A 16954-nucleotide genomic window follows, 5' to 3' on the forward strand; every position below is an offset into this window, starting at 1 on the left:
CCCACTCCTTATCCCAGAAAGGATGGGCATGCCCAGCCCTTGCTGGAGGCTGGGTATCTCGCAGCTGGAGCTGTTTGCTGGGTTGGTTACCTGTGTGTCGTGGTTTGGAGGTTGGGTAAGTGGAAGAGTCTATCGCACCAAAGGTAGCACCCCTGGGAAACTCAGTGACTCATGGGGATGTTACAGTATTTGCATACTGCAAAGAGTAGGAAGAACTTTTGTGGTTCTGTGCTATTTCTGAGGTGTGCAGAAAGTCTAGGAAAACAAAGCTGCTCTGAAGGTACTAACGCTTTCCTGGTTCCCTGTGGATTATCTGTGCCAAGACATAGTTTCTTTGTGCAGGTGCATATTCTGCAGAAGGAATTGGCATAACAGATCTTGCATCAGTGGAAATAAGCTAACAGAGCAATTGAGGAAAAAATTTAATCTGTGGCATGATTTAGTGTCTTAGAGCAGCAGTTAAGTCTTTATTTTGACTTGGGCTTTATGATTTAGTGCCATGATGAATATAACTGTAAAGGTAAGATATGGGGACTTGCCTGTTGCTGTGTGCTCTCCACTGCCTGTACCCCGCTGGGAGGTACCCAGATGCCTCCTACGAGCTGAGCAAGAAACAGCTCTTCCCAGTGAGGCAAGCAGTGACTTGAGAAACACCTGTAAAGAAGTGCTCCTGGTGTGATGACCTGTGACCACCTAAGCTGGCTGATTGCAAATGTGTGATATAACCCATGTGCCAGCCCAGGCATTTCCAACGAGGAGGCAAAACCTAGTATTAGTGTATGAGGTGCTGCTTGAGCCTTCCCCCAGGAGCATTCAAGCTGGAAGGGGGTAGAAAATGGCTGGATCACCTGCTTCTCCCCATCCACCTGCATTTCTTATGAGAAAAGGTTCAAAAAAATTGCACTGCTCATCCTACACAAGTCAAGTTTGAAGAGGAAGTGTGAAGCAGGTTAAATGATACTTTGCAGAAAAGCTGTTTGAGCCAAGAGCTCTTACTTGAAATGTAAGATTTCCTTTGCAGAAGAGAAGATAAATTAAAATAAAACTGGAAATAGGAAAAAGTTGCTGCTGTGCATATGGAAGAGAGAGTCCAAAAGCTTCAGCCTCTAGAACAACTATGAGCAAAAACCTTCTCAAGCTTACCTTCAACCTAAGTATTTTACAAATTATTTTGCATACTGTGGGAGAGGGCTCAACTCACTGGCCAGGAAGGTTCCTCCCAGCCTCAGGTACCTACGTATAAAATAAGCAAAATTACGAGAGCACAAGATGGGGGGAAAACGGTTTTAAGAACCTTCTCTCCCAAGAAAATGTAGATGCAGGAAAAAACAAGGCTGAGAACACTCAGATCTCCTTGCATATTTCTTTGAGGCTTTCCTTGGTACAGGTGTATGCCTTATGTTGTTATAATTTCTGCTTTTACCTGGAGAGGTAGAAATAACGGTGATAAGTCTGGGGAATGGCTCTTCAGAGGAAGAAGATGAAAAGTCTTACAAAGTTAGAACTGAAGCCCTCATTTTTTTCAACTACCCCAGATTTTTCTGCTGCCCTGTCTTTTCCTGGCATGCTGTGAAGCACAGAAGAGTATTTCTGAGAAGGTGGCAGGGTGGAAGGGGTCCTGGTGGACCTGTTGTGTCCCTCCACCCCTGGTGAGACCACAGAAGGTCTGCAGCAGTGACAAGTTTGTGGTGTCCTGATGTGCAATGTCTGGAAGGGTTTCCCCTTCCTGGTCCAGACCAGGTTTTTACAGCCAGTGAAGGGGAAACTACTCTGGGCTTTGCTGAGGATGCTGTATGTTTGATGCGCAATTAGGCAGAAGAATCAGTGAAATGAGAGGGGTTTTCTTAAATACATTATTTACTTCCCTGACTCAGAACTAAACAATTTCGGAATCTCAACCCCATAAGATGCCAAATGCAGCGTGAAATCTTTTACAGCTATCTTATGGTATGAATTAACTTCTTAGCATCTGGGAGAGTGACTGACATTGGCATTGGCACTTCTGCCTCCCGCAAACACACGGTGCGCTCTAACCTTCCAGGGAAGCGCTAGGAGCGAGTCTGCTCAGAGCATGTGTGGAAAGAATTGTGTTGGAAGAATTGCAGTGGTGAACTTGACGTTAAAAATAGCCATGCCCGCCTTGAGCAATGCAGAGTCCTAGCTCTAAACCTTACTTGGGGGCCTAATATCTTTGGCTAAGCTTGTGGCTGGACAAATATCAACTGTGCCCTCCGAAAGGAACCAGCTGGGAATTGGCCGCTGTGCGGTAACTTGATAAAAAGGAAGGTTTGCATGGGGTGCCTAGATGCAGACGGTTTGGGGCCATCCTATATACAGGCGATGCATTACATTCAGGTTCCTGTGATATTGGCTCTAAGACAAATTAAAGAGGGTGCAGGAACCTGTTTGTACCAAGGACCTTCCAAGATGAAGCCTAAACTGCACAGGTTGCCTCTTATCTTCTTGTACACCACAATGGGATCCCAGCCAGGTTTTGCAGCCCTACTGGATAATGTCTTACTAGTTTTAAAAAAGTAGAAGTTGATGGTACATGTTCCTTTTTTGAAAGTTCAACATCTTTTTGCCGGCAGCAAATTTCAGTGTTTTGTTTGTGCCTACAGGATAGTGGAACAGCACAAGCTCCTTAGAAAGGTGGCGTATGCAGGACCACTCAAACTTGTCCTGATCAAGCTGCAGGTTATAAGTCATCTTTTAAAGTGTGAGGAAGCTATTTGATTCCCTTCCTAAAAAGTGAATTTTTGGAGGGAGAGGAAATGAGGCCAATTGGCCAAAGAATTAAATATTTAATTAGAATGTATTTCCAATACAGTTATAGTTGGAAAAATGACAGTATCAAAAAGCATTTCTGCTCACTGTATACATTTGAAGCTGTAGCCTTTTAGCTTATAAAAGTAAATTTTAAAAGAGTCTTCTCAGCATTAGCCCTGCAAGGCTAAATCACCTATGGGCACATGCACTGCTTTCTGCTCAATCTCATATTTAATGAACAAAAGTTTCAGACAAGTGCCAATTACAGTGTTTACCGCTGCTGCTGAATGTGCTAAAAAGAAGCTAGCTTGATTCCGAGATCTGAAGTCATTTGTAATGTTGGTAAAGTGCAGTTCTGAGGAGTTTGTGGTGGAAAGGATAAAGATGAAGCCTAGCTGTGCCTAGCTCCCTAGCTCTGTATGTCTGTATGTATACACACACACACACACACACACGATCTTGGAGAATTACTTTGACTGTTAGTGTGCTTGAAATAAAATCACTTGCTGCTCACAGATGTACTGAGATGGCTTGTGTTCTCCCTGCTACGCGGGCACCTCCTGGTTTACAGAGATAATCGAATTGCTGCAGAGAATACTGAATCCTTGGTGACCTGGGAGCTGAGCGACTCCTCTATATTGATGATGTTTACCCAAGCACGCTGCACTCGCAGAGGCCATAAAATAAATGAGAAATTTGATTAGTTTCAGTTGCTATAGAGCCGTACTCAGTTTCTGTTTAGCTACCATCAAAGTGTCTAGACACAGAGCATCTAAACTCTTCATTGACCTAGTGATGGTGAGTTTAAGCCAAAAGTCCAAGTGTCTGGTTCCAAGGTCTAACTGGACAGTACAGACGCATTTCTGTCCTGACTGTGCTCTGGCTTATTGCTATTTCAGCAACGCCTGGAGTTAAGAAGGGATCCAAATACAATGCTGTGGCTCTTGCTTCCCGGTTTGTCAAGCAGACTGGACTCTCAGCTTTAGTCTCTGCTGGAAACTCTTCTTCAGAGCTCGTAGTACCTGGGGCATCCTACCAGACATCAAGGAAGCACTGACCCGCTAGCTTTACAATTTCTGGCAGTGCAGGCTGTTCCTGCTTTGAGATTTCTAAAGAAGGCTTCCTAAAGTTTTCTATGGAAATGAATTGAGCTCTGCAGCTGTGTACAGAAAGGCAAAGGAGCACCCAGCAAAGGAACAGGCTTTTTTCTCTTTGGGGTCTCAGAGTTGTCAGTGAACGTATTTTTTGAGATCTAGGGGATATCTCTGCTAGAACAAGGATCTCCAATACCCCTGGACCCATGGGACTGAACATCAGAAGGGCCATATATTAATATCTGTAGCAAAATAAGTGAACAAACCTAGGACTATTAAGCACTCCCCTGCCTATGGGGAGGTCTATGTCAGAGCTGTCGGCCTTCAGTTTGTTCTCCAATCTACCCTTAATCTTCTCAACTCTGCCCGTAAGACAAGACACGCACAAAGCACGCATGGGGTGGACTCCTCAACTGGTGTGAACTGGTGCATCTGCGTTGGCTTCAGGGAACTTCTCCAGCTGACAGCCCAGGCCGAGGAAGTGGCAGTGCCCGGAGCACCCTCCCAGCCTTCGGAAGAAAAGGCGACCCATGGATAGAAACAGTGCAGTATCTGGAAAGCTAATGTTAAACTGAGAGGATTTGAGTATGTTTCATATTCTTTGAATTAAATATATGCCGCTTGCTTCTTAAGACCTTATGCAAGTCTGGGGTTAACTTATTCAGATAGCTGCAAGAAAACTTCATAAATCACCTTTAATAACTAAGACTATGTGACTGCGTTTCAAGTTGTTACTAGGCTATCAAAAAGATATGGTTCAAAGAACGTTTAAAATATTTCAAGTCTTTCAAGTTCCCATCAAACTTCCCAAGCTGATATTCATCTAGCTTATGCTTTTGTCAAAGAAATAAGTTTAATGGAGTGAGACTAACTCTGAGTTTTCTTGTTCCTTTTGTTCATATAAACCCAGACCTGCAGTGTTATTTTTAAAAGAAAAGAAACATGTCAGAGAAGATTATTAAAAATAGGCTCTGTTTCCCTAAAGGACTTGTTAACAGGTCACATACGTGGCTTCTGTAAATATGTAATCAGGGTCTGTTTCAATAGAAGTGTTTTACATGAGGGCTTTAGTAGCAAGGACTTTGATATTCAAGATATTGGATCAAATACTAAAAAAGCATATTATGCCTCAGAGATGTAAAGCAAATACCTGAATGCTAAAAGGGAAGTACCCAGGCCTATATTCTGAAGTTTATTTTTGTGAAGGGTCAGTGTGTGTAGAAGCAATTGTAAGCAACCTTGCAGAAAAAAACTAGATTATCTTCGATTATTTTATATCTTTTTTTTTGGGGGGGGGGGGGGGGGGATAAAAGGAAGCTCCTAACAAAAGCAAAATTGGATTTTGGGGCTTTTCTTCTAGGTTTAGAGGTAGCTTTCAGGACTAGCACTTGGGGGACTGCCCAGCGAAGGCTGGCTTGGGAAAGCCCAGAGCCAGGCACCATCCCCAGATGCACAGGAGTTTTTTGGGTCCAGTTCTGCTGTTACTACTACTTGATAGATTTTGGCACTGCTCTCTAATGAAAGCCCATTTAGCACAAAGGACTGGGACTCCAGAGAGACGTTCAGGAGGTGACAGAAATAAAAAGTGGCTCAGAGCATTTGCATTTGGTTTCTGGGCTTAACACAAATAATGCATTGACCTCTTCTAGTTTAAGGGCAGGTAATATTCTTCAGTCCTTTAGCTTGTAAACTGTCAAGGAAAATGAGGTTTTACTTCAGGCATATGATCTTTATTTTTTTCGTTTGTCTTACAGAAACTTCCCAAATTGGAGGTGACAAGAAATGTTGTTTTTATTACTTATCTGAACCATTCTCTTAAAATACAGTAAGTGATTGCCCCATACTCTGTTCCAGCATCCACCGAATAAATATCCTGGAGCAAGTATATGATTGGGCATCTTATTTTTAGCATTTGGAGCACAGGCCTACACACCAGGGAATTTTTTAGCAATTGCTTTAATGGTGCTGTGTTTACAGGACCAGCATTCCTATTATTTATTGCCAATGACTTGCAGAAATTGTTTGAATCTCATTTGCACAATGGATGGGCTAGAAGACCAGTAAGGTCAGGAATACTGCGGTAAGCAGCGCAGGAGGGAGAAAGGTTGATTTCTCTGTGTCTAATCTATCAAATTCTCATTACAAGAGTTTCAGCCTTCTCGCCTCTATATGTAGTCAGGAGAGGTTGCTGCTGCTGTCTTCTGGAGCTGGATCTTATCAGCGAGGCAGACAGGGAAGGTGACTGCTGCAGCAGTTATTCGAAGCCACTTGCATAGGAGCTCTGTTTAGACAGTGGCAAGCATTGGAGAAAAATGGGTCAGAAAGTTATTCTATGATGGATGTCCAGGAGAGGATGAGTGCTATCTGAGGGACGTCTTATCAGCGTCAGGCCCTAATTTTGGGGAGCTGAGCAACACTGCCTTTTTTGGCTGCGTTTGCACAGCGTGGCTGGTGCCTGGTCGCTCCTGTCCCTGCTCGCAGCCCTACACCAAACGCTGTGCAAGCAGAAGGATCATTCATCATGAAGGGCTTGGAAGAATTTGCTTGCTGTGGATGGTATTACAAAGTTTACGTGCTCCATTCATTTTTTTACAACATGGTCCTTGTTTCTCACTTGTGCCTGCAAGCAGATGGGCCATCCTGCCTGGCATGAAACGGCACGTCATAGCCTCAGCCCCTGTACTAAAACAGTTCCTGCTCTGCTCCTACCTCCAGGAGACAGTTTGGTGTCTCCAAGGTTTGACGTAGCTCTTACAAGCCCGTATGTACTCTCTCATGCAGCAATGCTGGTGCGTGAGTTCCCTTCTTGGGCATCTGCCTCTCTCCATACTATGTCTGAGAGAAAGCCAATAAAATGGTCTGTGTATGAGGAATTTTTAAATGAAGCTGCTTTTTAATTTTTTTTCTTCTTCCAAAGCAAAATTCAGAAGCGCTATACGTACCCAGCTCTCCTTGGCAGACATCTGTTCGAGTAGCTCCTCCAATTATAAACTGAGGGTTGGCACATAACTCCTGGAAAGACACATTTTCAAAGCATACATCATCCTTTATGGTCTGAAAAGTTCCTGTTTCTTGTTCCTTGTTTCAATGTTCAAAAAATATTAAACACTTTCAACATTTCTTAAAAAATATATCCTTTGTCCTCTGTCTGATATAACGTGGTGTCAGAACAATATTGCCTTATTAAATTGAAGACTGCATGTATTATTTTTTTTTTGAGGCAAATCCTGAAGCCCTTTGCTACTTGAGACTGTCAGTAACATTAGCGAGAACTTTTGCTACTGTGGGGACAGAGGTGAAAAATTCAACCTCAGCATTTACATCTTATTTTATCTTGCTCTGGGTTTGGCTCAAGCAGTGCAAATGAGTTTGTGTTTGTCGCTGCTGGCTCTGGCACTGGACCTCTGCTGAGTTTTTACTGTCATGGAGGATGTTCTCCCACCCCAACCTTGCTTCCTGGGAGGCCAACCACGCAAACGCATTTATTAGCAACCCCCCCTTTCTTCCTGGCCCTTTGGGGCCAGCCAAGTAGGTTATGGCAATGACTGTCCCTCCTATCCCAACTCTGAGCCCTCCAACAGTTCATGCCCTATGGTGGGAAGTTAATATTGTCTCTCTAGGGACAAAAGCCTTCCTTTTTTTCCCCGAGCATTTTCCATGAATCACAGAATCATTTAGATTGGAAAAGACCCTTAAGATCATTGAGTCCAACCAACTGCCAGCTTCTGGTTGGCATCAAGGGGCAGTTTATAGGAAGCCCAATTTGGCCACCAGTGTTGAGGAAGGCTTAGGCAGTCGCCAGCTCTCCCAGAGAGCAGCAGTTGTCAGCTTTGAGCCATGGAGGCAGGGACAACCCAGGACTTCATGTGCGTGTGATGAAGAGCCAGTTTGTGAATCTCCTCTTGCAATAGTTGTGATCTCAGCTACGTTCTTTTTGCTTCTGTTGTTATCCAGCTGGTCAGCTGCCTCGCAGCTGTCTCAGCGGACAGGAGACAGGAGTAGGTTACCCATCACACAGAAAAGATTTTGTATGGTTTTTTTTTCTCTCCTCCCTCCAAAGCGGTGCACCTGGTGGCAGTTGGCTGCGTATGACTTATTACTCACCTAGACACCTGTCCCTTCTGAGCCACTGCCAAGTGCCACATACACCTTTCGCACAACTGCATTTCCACCTTCTCTCTTTCTAGAAACCCACTGTTGAAATCAGAAGACAAGTCTGTGATGGCAGAGTGTCTAACACTCACTGTCTGCAAACCAGCGGTCACAACCTGGGGGGGATGACCCTAGCAGTGGATATTTATTTTGCAGAGGGCATTTCTCCAGCAGGTCTCCTCCAGATTGCCTGCTGAGTCCCGCTGCCTGTTTCAGATGACAGCGATCCCATCCCTGCAATCGTGGGCAGAGTTTGCAGATGGAAACCTGTGGGCCGGCTGAAAAAGTCCAAGAAATGAGCAGGGCTGAGACCTCTGACAGGAGTCCTCTGCCATCCATAAAAGCAGGTCAGATCGAGGTTCCTCACAGGAGAGCAGAGATTGTCCCCAGCACGTGTGCTTGTGCCACCTTGCAGCGGGGCTGGGCTCTGCCCCGTCCACAGGGATAAGCCAGTGGGTCCTGTTCCTTGTGGGTTACATGTCCATAAACTGCTCGTGTCTCTGCTGAGCGCTGGGGGGGGGCAGAGGGGTCCCAGGCGGGCAGGTCTCTGGCAGGCAGGGCTGCAACATTTAACCCTGCTGGATTTCACCCCTCGGTCATTCCTGACCGCACTGTGCTTGTGAATCTGCCTGTGGTGGGGACAACGTTGTTCTTGCATCAGGAACCAAAGTATGATTTAATGAGGCTTCTAAGGCTGCTGTTCTCCCAGGGTAGGCAAACCCAAGAGATACATCCACAGTACTTGCTGCTGAAACATTCAGGTGCCGGAGTGAGGCGCTGATGGACAAACAGGGTCGCCAGGGTAGAAACTTGGAGTTATTGATCCTGCAAGTTTCCATTTCTCACTTTTCAGGTGAAAAAATAATAAAAATTGAAGCCTTGAAATTTTCCCTTCTTCTCTCGTTCTCCTTTCCCCTATCAGAAGAAGGAAAGTTGTTTGGGCGGTTTTCCGTCCTTCCCCTTTTTCAATTGTTCTTGATGTTGCAAGGAGGGGCAAAATGACAGAGGAGGAGCAAAGTAGGGACTGAGAAAAAATGACTGAAAAATGAAAGTGCATTAAAATCTCTGAAACCCTGATTTTGTGGTTTAAAAAAATTCAGCATCTAATCTTTCCTGATGAAAATGACCATTTTTAAATGAAAGGCCATTTATACGATATATGTATTTTGCTACTAATAGTTCCAGTCAGTTGTTCTTTAACTGTTACAGGTGGCTTGAAGCGACACAGAGGATTTTAATTAAGTATTAGCCTGATTTCCTGAAGTGCGCAGTGGCAGAACCGTGGTGTGAGTACTGTTCCAATCAATGGTCGATATCTCCTGGGGTGTCCTGCGCTCTGTCTGGATATACATGGGGCATTTGCATCCATCTCTGGATTGTACCCTGGCCTTGTAGCTCTGTGGAGCTGGGATGGACAGAGAGGACGCGGGTGACCATGAAGCAGTTATAGGATTCCTTGCTTTACAAAGGGTTTAGAAGATATTGATTTCTTTTTTTCCCCACCTCCTTTTCAACCTTGCTTCTGCTAGCTATGGAGGTAAAGCAAGACAGAAGAAAAAAACCAAAACATACAAGAATAGTGGCTATTCAGGTTCACCACTGATTTAGCATGGATGTTCAGGTGGGCTTTGATTAGATCTGAACTCAGTAAAGCAGGCAGATATAAACCACTCTTACCGTGGGGCGCTTCCAGATTATCCCCTGGGTTTTGAAGGAGTACGGTCCCAGGTCCCTGTAGCCCAGCGCAGAAGGACAGGCTGGGAACTCCTCATCCTTGAACAGGGTGCCAGCCTGCAGGCACTGCTGCTTCAGGGCTTCGTAGTCCTGCTTCAAATACTTGATGGCGTTCCTGTTGGATCCGAGCCCGTCCGCGGCCGCTCTTTCTTGGCACAGCCTCGCCGCGACCCTGGCCATGCCTGCCCACCAGCCTGCCCGCCCGGCGTGGGGCACAGCTCTGTCCTCGCCTCCTGGGCGAGAAGAGGTGAATCTAGGCAGGCAGCGGGCTCGGGTGGAACCGGGGGCTGCCCTGCACGCTCCAACAGCCCTGGAGGGAGGAGGCACCAGAAGTGCAAATATGTACCCGAGATGCACCCGAGCGACGCAGGCAGGGAGCTGGCGGGGACAGCAGCCAGCACTGCTGGGACTGTGGGCGCTGCCTTGTACTACTCCCCCATTATTTGCTTAAAAGCTTGTGAATTCCCTGCCCCTTTTTAAAATACACTTTTAACCAGGAGCAAGGGAAACCAATGTTGCTGCAGACACGCCTGTTTACACATGGAAAGTGACTGTGTGCGTTCAGTGGGCTGAATGCTAGGCTTGAGGACCAGTCCTTTTAAAAATACAGATGAAGATGGTTTAAAACTCCTTTCCTTCCTTCTGAGATCGGGCACTGTGCTGTTGGAGGGTAAAGCAGCCACAAAACCTGGTGCTCGATATCTACTGCTACAGCTGACGTGGCTATGGAGATGTCAATGGGTTTTAAAGCCCGGAAAATGTAGAAAAGTTGAACCCACTTCTGGCATAAACGATCTTTTAAAAAAAAAAAACAAAAAAGATTACCCTCAAAGCAGTGTGATTTTTATGAATTAATTAATAAGCAATAAAAGGTGTGAACTTGACAGAGCTAGAGATGGCCACTTAGCCATATGACCTGCAGGGTGCAAGGATACAACCCAGGAGCATGACCCAGGCCAAAAGTGGAACATTATATCACCAAATAGGAGGCAAGCTGGTAACCCCTGCTCCCCATCTCCAGTGTGACCTTGGGCAAAAGTCATTGTACCTTCTCCATCTATAAAACCAGGATCTTATCTCAGCTAGTTAGCTATCATATTTAGCCTTTTAGTGGTGCCTCCTGCATATAAAATGTTTACAAGCAAAAAATGCAAACAAAACCAATAAAACCACACACACACACAAAAACCCAAACCCCAAAAAGCAAGCCTTGGGTGCAGAAGGTTTTTTGGACCTTAAAAAATTAGTGATCCCTGTTCTTGTAGTAGAAAAACTCCACGTTTCTTCCCATTTTGTAGTGACAGAGGGGTGCGCGCCTCCCCGGCAAGGTGGCTGCAAATGTCTGTATGTTCAGGAACTGAAGCAGGAGCAATTTTCCATGGAGCACAGCTGCTCCCTGCTGTCTTCCTATTTAATGGCCAGGTTTCCCCAGCAAAGCCCACTGCGTGTCCAGCTAAGAGCTGGGTAAACAGTAACTTTGTTTGCCAGAGACCATGTTTGCTGACTACCCTTGGGTAAGTTTAGACAGAAGGCGTGGGGAAGGGAAGAGACAATTTTTCAGGATCGAAACCTGTGGAGATAAGGAGTCCAAATAGAGGCTAGCCGGGTTGCTTGTCTGCAAATATTTGAAGAGCGTGAATGCAAAAGAGGAAATGAAATTACTTGGTCGATTCTAGGTGGGCACAGGTAGAGAAGTCTGGGCTGAGGGAATTACTATACTGGTTATCCCAAAATTAAATTTATACTGTTGAAATTGAGTAAAGGAGAAGGATGGCCAGAATTTCATCTCTTACATTTCAGCACTTCTAGGTGTGTCTGTGTACCGAACCAGAGTGAAGAGTGGAATAATAAAGGGTTGAGGGGAAGGTTTTTTCCTTTCCAGGATGGATTTTTTCCTGACAAATAGACACACTCAGAGGCATCCACTTTCTCTGCTCGTGAGGCAGAATACTGCTTTCTTTCCCCCCCCTGCACCAGCCTCTTGTGCTGAAATTTCCTCTGTTCCTGTGGTCCAGAGGCATGCTCCCTTTTTCCTGGGCTTGCTGTGAGCTGCAGGCTTTGGCAACGTTGTTCATGGAAAAGCACGGTGCTCCGGCATTTGGGAAATGTCATTTTCATCAGGAATCTTTTGTTTCCCGTGTACTTTTTTAGACATACACTTGATATGCTGTGTGCTCTGTAACTCCAGTTGCCACCGGACACGAGTAGGCACAGAAAGGATGAATCCTTGTGCATGACCAGCGTGTTAAGGTGTGATACACCTAGAGGAAATACAATCAGATTTTAATCTTCATAAATTCCAGTAAAATGTACCATAGGATTTTTTTTCTGTCCTGTATCTCACATTTGGGAAAAGGCCAAGGACAACCATTTTCTCTGACAGAGGCTTGGACCAGGTAACCACCCACCCGCTGTGTCCACCGCAACCCTCTGCTCCTACTGATCTGTAGTACAGGACTTCAAATCAATGTCCAAGCTTGATTAGCTGCAACATAATTTATTTTGTGTAGAAAGTGATACAAAAGCACCATCTAGAGGATATAAAGAAGAGGAAAAATGATGACTGTGTAGTTGACTACAGCAACAACAGTTGTATTGGGGTGGGGGTGGGAAGTTTTCAGGTTCCCCATGACTCTCAAAAACTGCTGCTGAAGTGGCATTAAACCCTAGGGAAACAGCAACCAGAAAAAAAAGTTATAACAATTATTCTGATTTTTGTTCCTTCTGGGATTTGCGTATTTTTGCCTGGCTCTTCCTGCTTTCCTTCCCCTCTCCCCCTTTCTTGACAATAGCAAGAGAGTGAGAAAAATGGGGAAGAACAAAATAAACCAGGAAAAAGCATCATCTTGGTTTCAAAGAAGGGTCTGTAAATTCCGTGAAATCAAGACTGTTCTATATCTGCGGAAATCTGTAGAAGAAAATAACTGCCAGTTATCTGGCAGTTCTAGATACATTTTTGCTGTAGTGCATTAGAGGGAAATGAAATGGCTCTCCTGTACTGCAGCACTTTGCTAATGAGAATTAAAGCTGCTTAGCTGTATTGTAGACCCTACAGCGTGAAAAGGGATTAGCTTGATTTAGAGAGCTTGCCTTCTCCCGTTCTAGATGTATGGGCTCCTACCCGCCCTATTACTGTGAAAATGGCGTGGCTATTAATAGGCAGACAAGTGCGAGCTATGAAAGGCCCTAAACGTTTGTCTACAAGATTATTCTTTTAGAGCTTGCAATATTTTACCTAAATATTTCGGGAGGGAGGGGCTGCTACAAGCTGCAGCCTGGTGGGTTCCCTATAGGGAAATGCATCTGAAATTAGCCATGATCCTGCTCATGTGTTTTATGAAAGCCAGAAACGTGTTGGTGCCTGAGGAGGAGGAAGGTGACATGCTGCAGCGGTAATGCCTGCACCCCAGGTGTGAAGCTCCGTGACACAACCATGCTGATCCAGGGGTGGTGGTTCAGCACCATATGGAGCTGGGAAGGGTGGCTGCATTTGCAGGATGACCCAGGTCTTTCTGCCACCTCTTGCTGCATTGGCCAGGGCTGCAGCCAGTCTTGCGCTGACGAGGAAAGCTCAGTCCCTCTCCAGATCCCAGCTCCAGAGGGGAAAGCAATTCCTTTTCTTGTGAAACATCACCACTGCTGCTGCAAGCCTCTTCCTCTGGGAAGCCACCTTCATCCTGGTGAGGACAGGGCAGCTCCTGGAGAGGAGAGCAGGGGCCCAGCAGGTGTGTGGCCCCATTTCCCCCTTCCTGGGCAATTGGCTGCTTGCTCCCCGTTGTTCCCCCGATATCTGTGTATAGTGAGGGGCAGATGAGCGAGAGCAAGGAGGGATGCTGTGAGGCAAAGCAGCACTGAGCTGCTCACAACTGCTAAGTGTGGGCATAGGGAAGGAGAAACCCATCCCACCTGGAACTCCAGGCTGTGAGCAGCAGCTGGATGCTCCTTACCAGCAACCAGCATGAGCTGCTGCAGCAACAGCTCAAACCACTTTACTTGCGAACTGTGGGAGTTAGTGACTTTTTTGAAGAGCTGCAGGTGTGCAGAGAGCTCAAGAAAAAGTCAAATTTCTTTTTCTTTCTAAAGTTGCCTAGTTTTAAGGGGACAGTAGTGGATAGCTATTCTTGGGGCTGCTGTTTTACCTAAGAGCATTACACTGGTCTCACAGTCAAGTGGAAATCACTTCTTTCTATAAAGAAAACAGGCATATCGTGGGAGTATGTAGAAAATCAAGGGACTGGCTCCTGTAGTGCTCAAAAGAACTTCCTTCTCTCTAACTGTGGACTCACATCCACATCTGCTGCTGGGCTGGAAGCGACTGACTTGTCAACTTACCTGGCTGCAGAGGACTTTGTGGGTAGGCTGTTCAGATGGCTGTTGGTACAGACAACTTCCCATATAGTAAGAGAAATCCTGTACACCAACATATCCTTGTCTATCATCAAACCACCTGGGACAGTACAGCCCCTATATGTTTGGGACCAGTCTAACAAGCCATGGTGGCAAATATACCTCTTCTCTGCATTGCCCTGGGTACCTCTCCCACCGCCTACTCGAATCCTTGCAGGCTTAATTTCCTTCTGGCTTTGGTCCCTTCTGTTCCTCTTCTCTGTTTGGCTCTGTCTCAACCCCGGTCCCACCGCAGAGACTCTTAGAAAGCTCCGGTAACTCTGACTGCACGGAGCAGCTGTGTATCATGCTTGTACAGACTTGATCTTCTTGATGGTTGTCCTCTAGAGGCTGTCGGCACACTGCCAGCAGACCCTAGAGTGGTCTGTGAGTATCATCATCTGTGGGACGCATGGGTGATAACTAAGAAAAGCAAAGTGATTTTATGACAAACTTCAACCTGGCTTAAATTTCTGCATCTACTGGAAAGTGGTTAGAGGAGTTCACAAACCAACGCCAGTTTTGTAGGCCAGTGAAAACCACTGCTTTACACTCACACCGGTTTCCTTTTACTGTGACTCTTGAAAAATCAGAGTGGTCTGATCTGTAGCAGCTGTACAGATCTGAACCAGTACGTGGAGCCAAACAAACGCTTTTTCAGCAGCTCTGTAGCTCCCGGATCTGTCATGTTAGGATGCTTGCTGTGAGTTAAACTCCCAGGTGGGGAGGTGCTGTTGTCTCGTAGTCTCCTGGTTCAGTAGATGGCCTTCTTGTCTGTGAACTAATTCAGCAGTGCTTAATGAATCGAAACAGTCAAGCAAAACCATCCTCCAGTGTCATACTGTGTCCTACTAGAGCTTCAGCACAGCCATGCTGGAGACCTTGGTTAATGCTGTACTGGTAATTGAGCACACACAGCACGTACCGGCTCTGTTCAGAGAGCACTTACGGTACATAACATTACTTGATCCGCTTCCAGTTCTCCATGAGTGACTGATTTCCTATGTGCCTCAATATTCAGCTAAAAATACCATTATTCTCTTCATTAAGAGAGCCCCTCTGACCTGCAAGGAAGAACTGGTGCCTTCAAAGCAGAGCGAAGTTGGTCTGTGCCTGGTCAGGTTTGGACAACCTCACAGGCAGCATCAGGAGTGCTCCCTTGCATGGCCATGATCTACACAGATGTTGCTAGCTGCTGTGGCTCACACCACTCTTGTATCTAACTTCAAAAATATTTGGGGGCCTCCTCTGCCATACCGTAAATTGAATGGGCAATGCTTACCTTGTTTTCCTATTTACTAGCAGTAGTTTCCCATGCAGCTGTGTAAGTAGGACCTGTGCTGAGTTGAAGCAGAGGGATCGTGATTGAAGTTCAAAGCCACCAAGCAGATGGACAGTGTCTCCTGGCACATCGAGGCACCATATATCAGCAATAAAGAAAAACTTCTGGTTTATAATTTTCAAGGGAAACTTCCCACCACACCTCAGTAAACAGCATAGTTGGGCATTTTATGATTCCTTGGACATTTTTTAAACAATAATGTTAATTTCAGTCGGATAGGATGGCTCCAAACAAGTGTTTAGTGCATCCAGAGCCTGGCATACACTGCACGAAAGGAGGTGCCTCTCCTTCCGAGGCAGCTGGGCAGCCAGCGCAGGCGGTGGGTGCAGCACTAAGGGCTATCAGCCTCTGCACCTCCGCCCGGGGAATGCTGCCTGGCGCCCAGCACGTCCTGACTCAGACCTAAAATATGAAACAAATGGTTTGAATTCTCCCTTGGAGGGATGCCGTACTACGCAAGTGCCAGCAACAGCATTTCAGCCGTCGTTGGCAGCAGCTCACCGCCAAAACGGAGACACTCCTTTCCCCCCACTGCATGGTAGAGGTGCTCATTTTGGGGAACTCTCTGCGTGTGGTTTGGGATACACAGGGAGGTGTGGATGGATTTATGCCAGCAGTGACAGCAACACATGCTTTGGTTGCCACCAGTAAATCAAGCTGTAAATGATTTCTGTTGTGGGCGGCATTCAAAATTGTGACAGGATGAAAATACAGGGTACCTGTGCACCATATTAGGCTTTGAGCCATATTATTTTTTCCCTTCCTTTGACTTTTTTCTAAGCTTACAGATTTGGACATGGATACTTCTGGTTTTTACACGGGAAATAGCGATTTTTTTAACTGATGAATACGCGTGACGATACAGGAGCCAGGGCTGGCGCAGGTGCAGAGTCAATGAGGTGCCCGGCTGCTTAGGAGATGCGATTCCCTTCGGGTCAACTGGGACCAGCGATGGAGACCGGGGGTGGGGTGTCTTCCTCGGTGACCCGGAGGGGGTGCGGGTGACTCCGGGACAAAGGGACCCGAGCAAACCGGGGGATGCCGCGGGGCTGCCCACTTACGAAACTCGTGACACGCCCCCCGGGGAGGGGGGTCAGACCGGGCCGGGCCGGGCGGGGCCGCGGCGGGGCGGGGCGGCAGCAGCGGCGGGGCGATGGCGGGGATGGCGGCGGCGGTGGCGAAGGAGCGGGCGGTGGCGGCGGGCGCGGGGCGGCACGGCCACGCCGTCCCCTACCTGGGCCAGGATTTCGGGGCGCTGCGGCAGGAGTGCCTGCAGGAGGAGCGGCTCTTCCAGGACCCCTCCTTCCCCGCCGGCCCCACCGCCCTCGGCTACCGAGAACTGGGGCCCAGCTCCTATAAGACGCAGGGCGTCGTCTGGCGCAGACCCACGGTAGGGCGGCGGCGGTCCGGGTCCCGGTGGCGGTAGCATCCTCCCGCGGCATCACCGCGCCTTTTCACCCTGCTTTTCTCTTCCGCC

General features: G+C 46.8%; 2 protein-coding genes across 2 annotated transcripts in view; one reads left to right on the forward strand and one right to left on the reverse strand.

Moving 5' to 3' along the window:
• CAPN8 (calpain 8) overlaps window positions 1-10142 on the reverse strand; it is a 30444-nt gene extending 20302 nt beyond the window's left edge. The window contains exons 1-2 of the mRNA XM_010311030.2: window positions 9693-10142; window positions 6806-6875 (exon numbers count right to left, since the gene is read on the reverse strand). Of these exons, the coding sequence (XP_010309332.2) occupies window positions 6806-6875; window positions 9693-9929 (307 nt within the window). The 5' untranslated portion in view covers window positions 9930-10142. The remainder of the gene's footprint in view (window positions 1-6805; window positions 6876-9692) is intronic.
• A 6465-nt stretch (window positions 10143-16607) lies between these two features.
• Window positions 16608-16954, forward strand: part of CAPN2 (calpain 2) — a 28057-nt gene continuing 27710 nt past the window's right edge. Inside the window, exon 1 of the mRNA XM_075749337.1 lies at window positions 16608-16867. Within this exon, the coding sequence (XP_075605452.1) occupies window positions 16631-16867 (237 nt within the window). The 5' untranslated portion in view covers window positions 16608-16630. The remainder of the gene's footprint in view (window positions 16868-16954) is intronic.

This window comes from Balearica regulorum, chromosome 3 (genome assembly GCF_011004875.1).
Source record: "Balearica regulorum gibbericeps isolate bBalReg1 chromosome 3, bBalReg1.pri, whole genome shotgun sequence".
Classification (NCBI taxonomy): Eukaryota; Metazoa; Chordata; class Aves; order Gruiformes; family Gruidae; genus Balearica; species Balearica regulorum.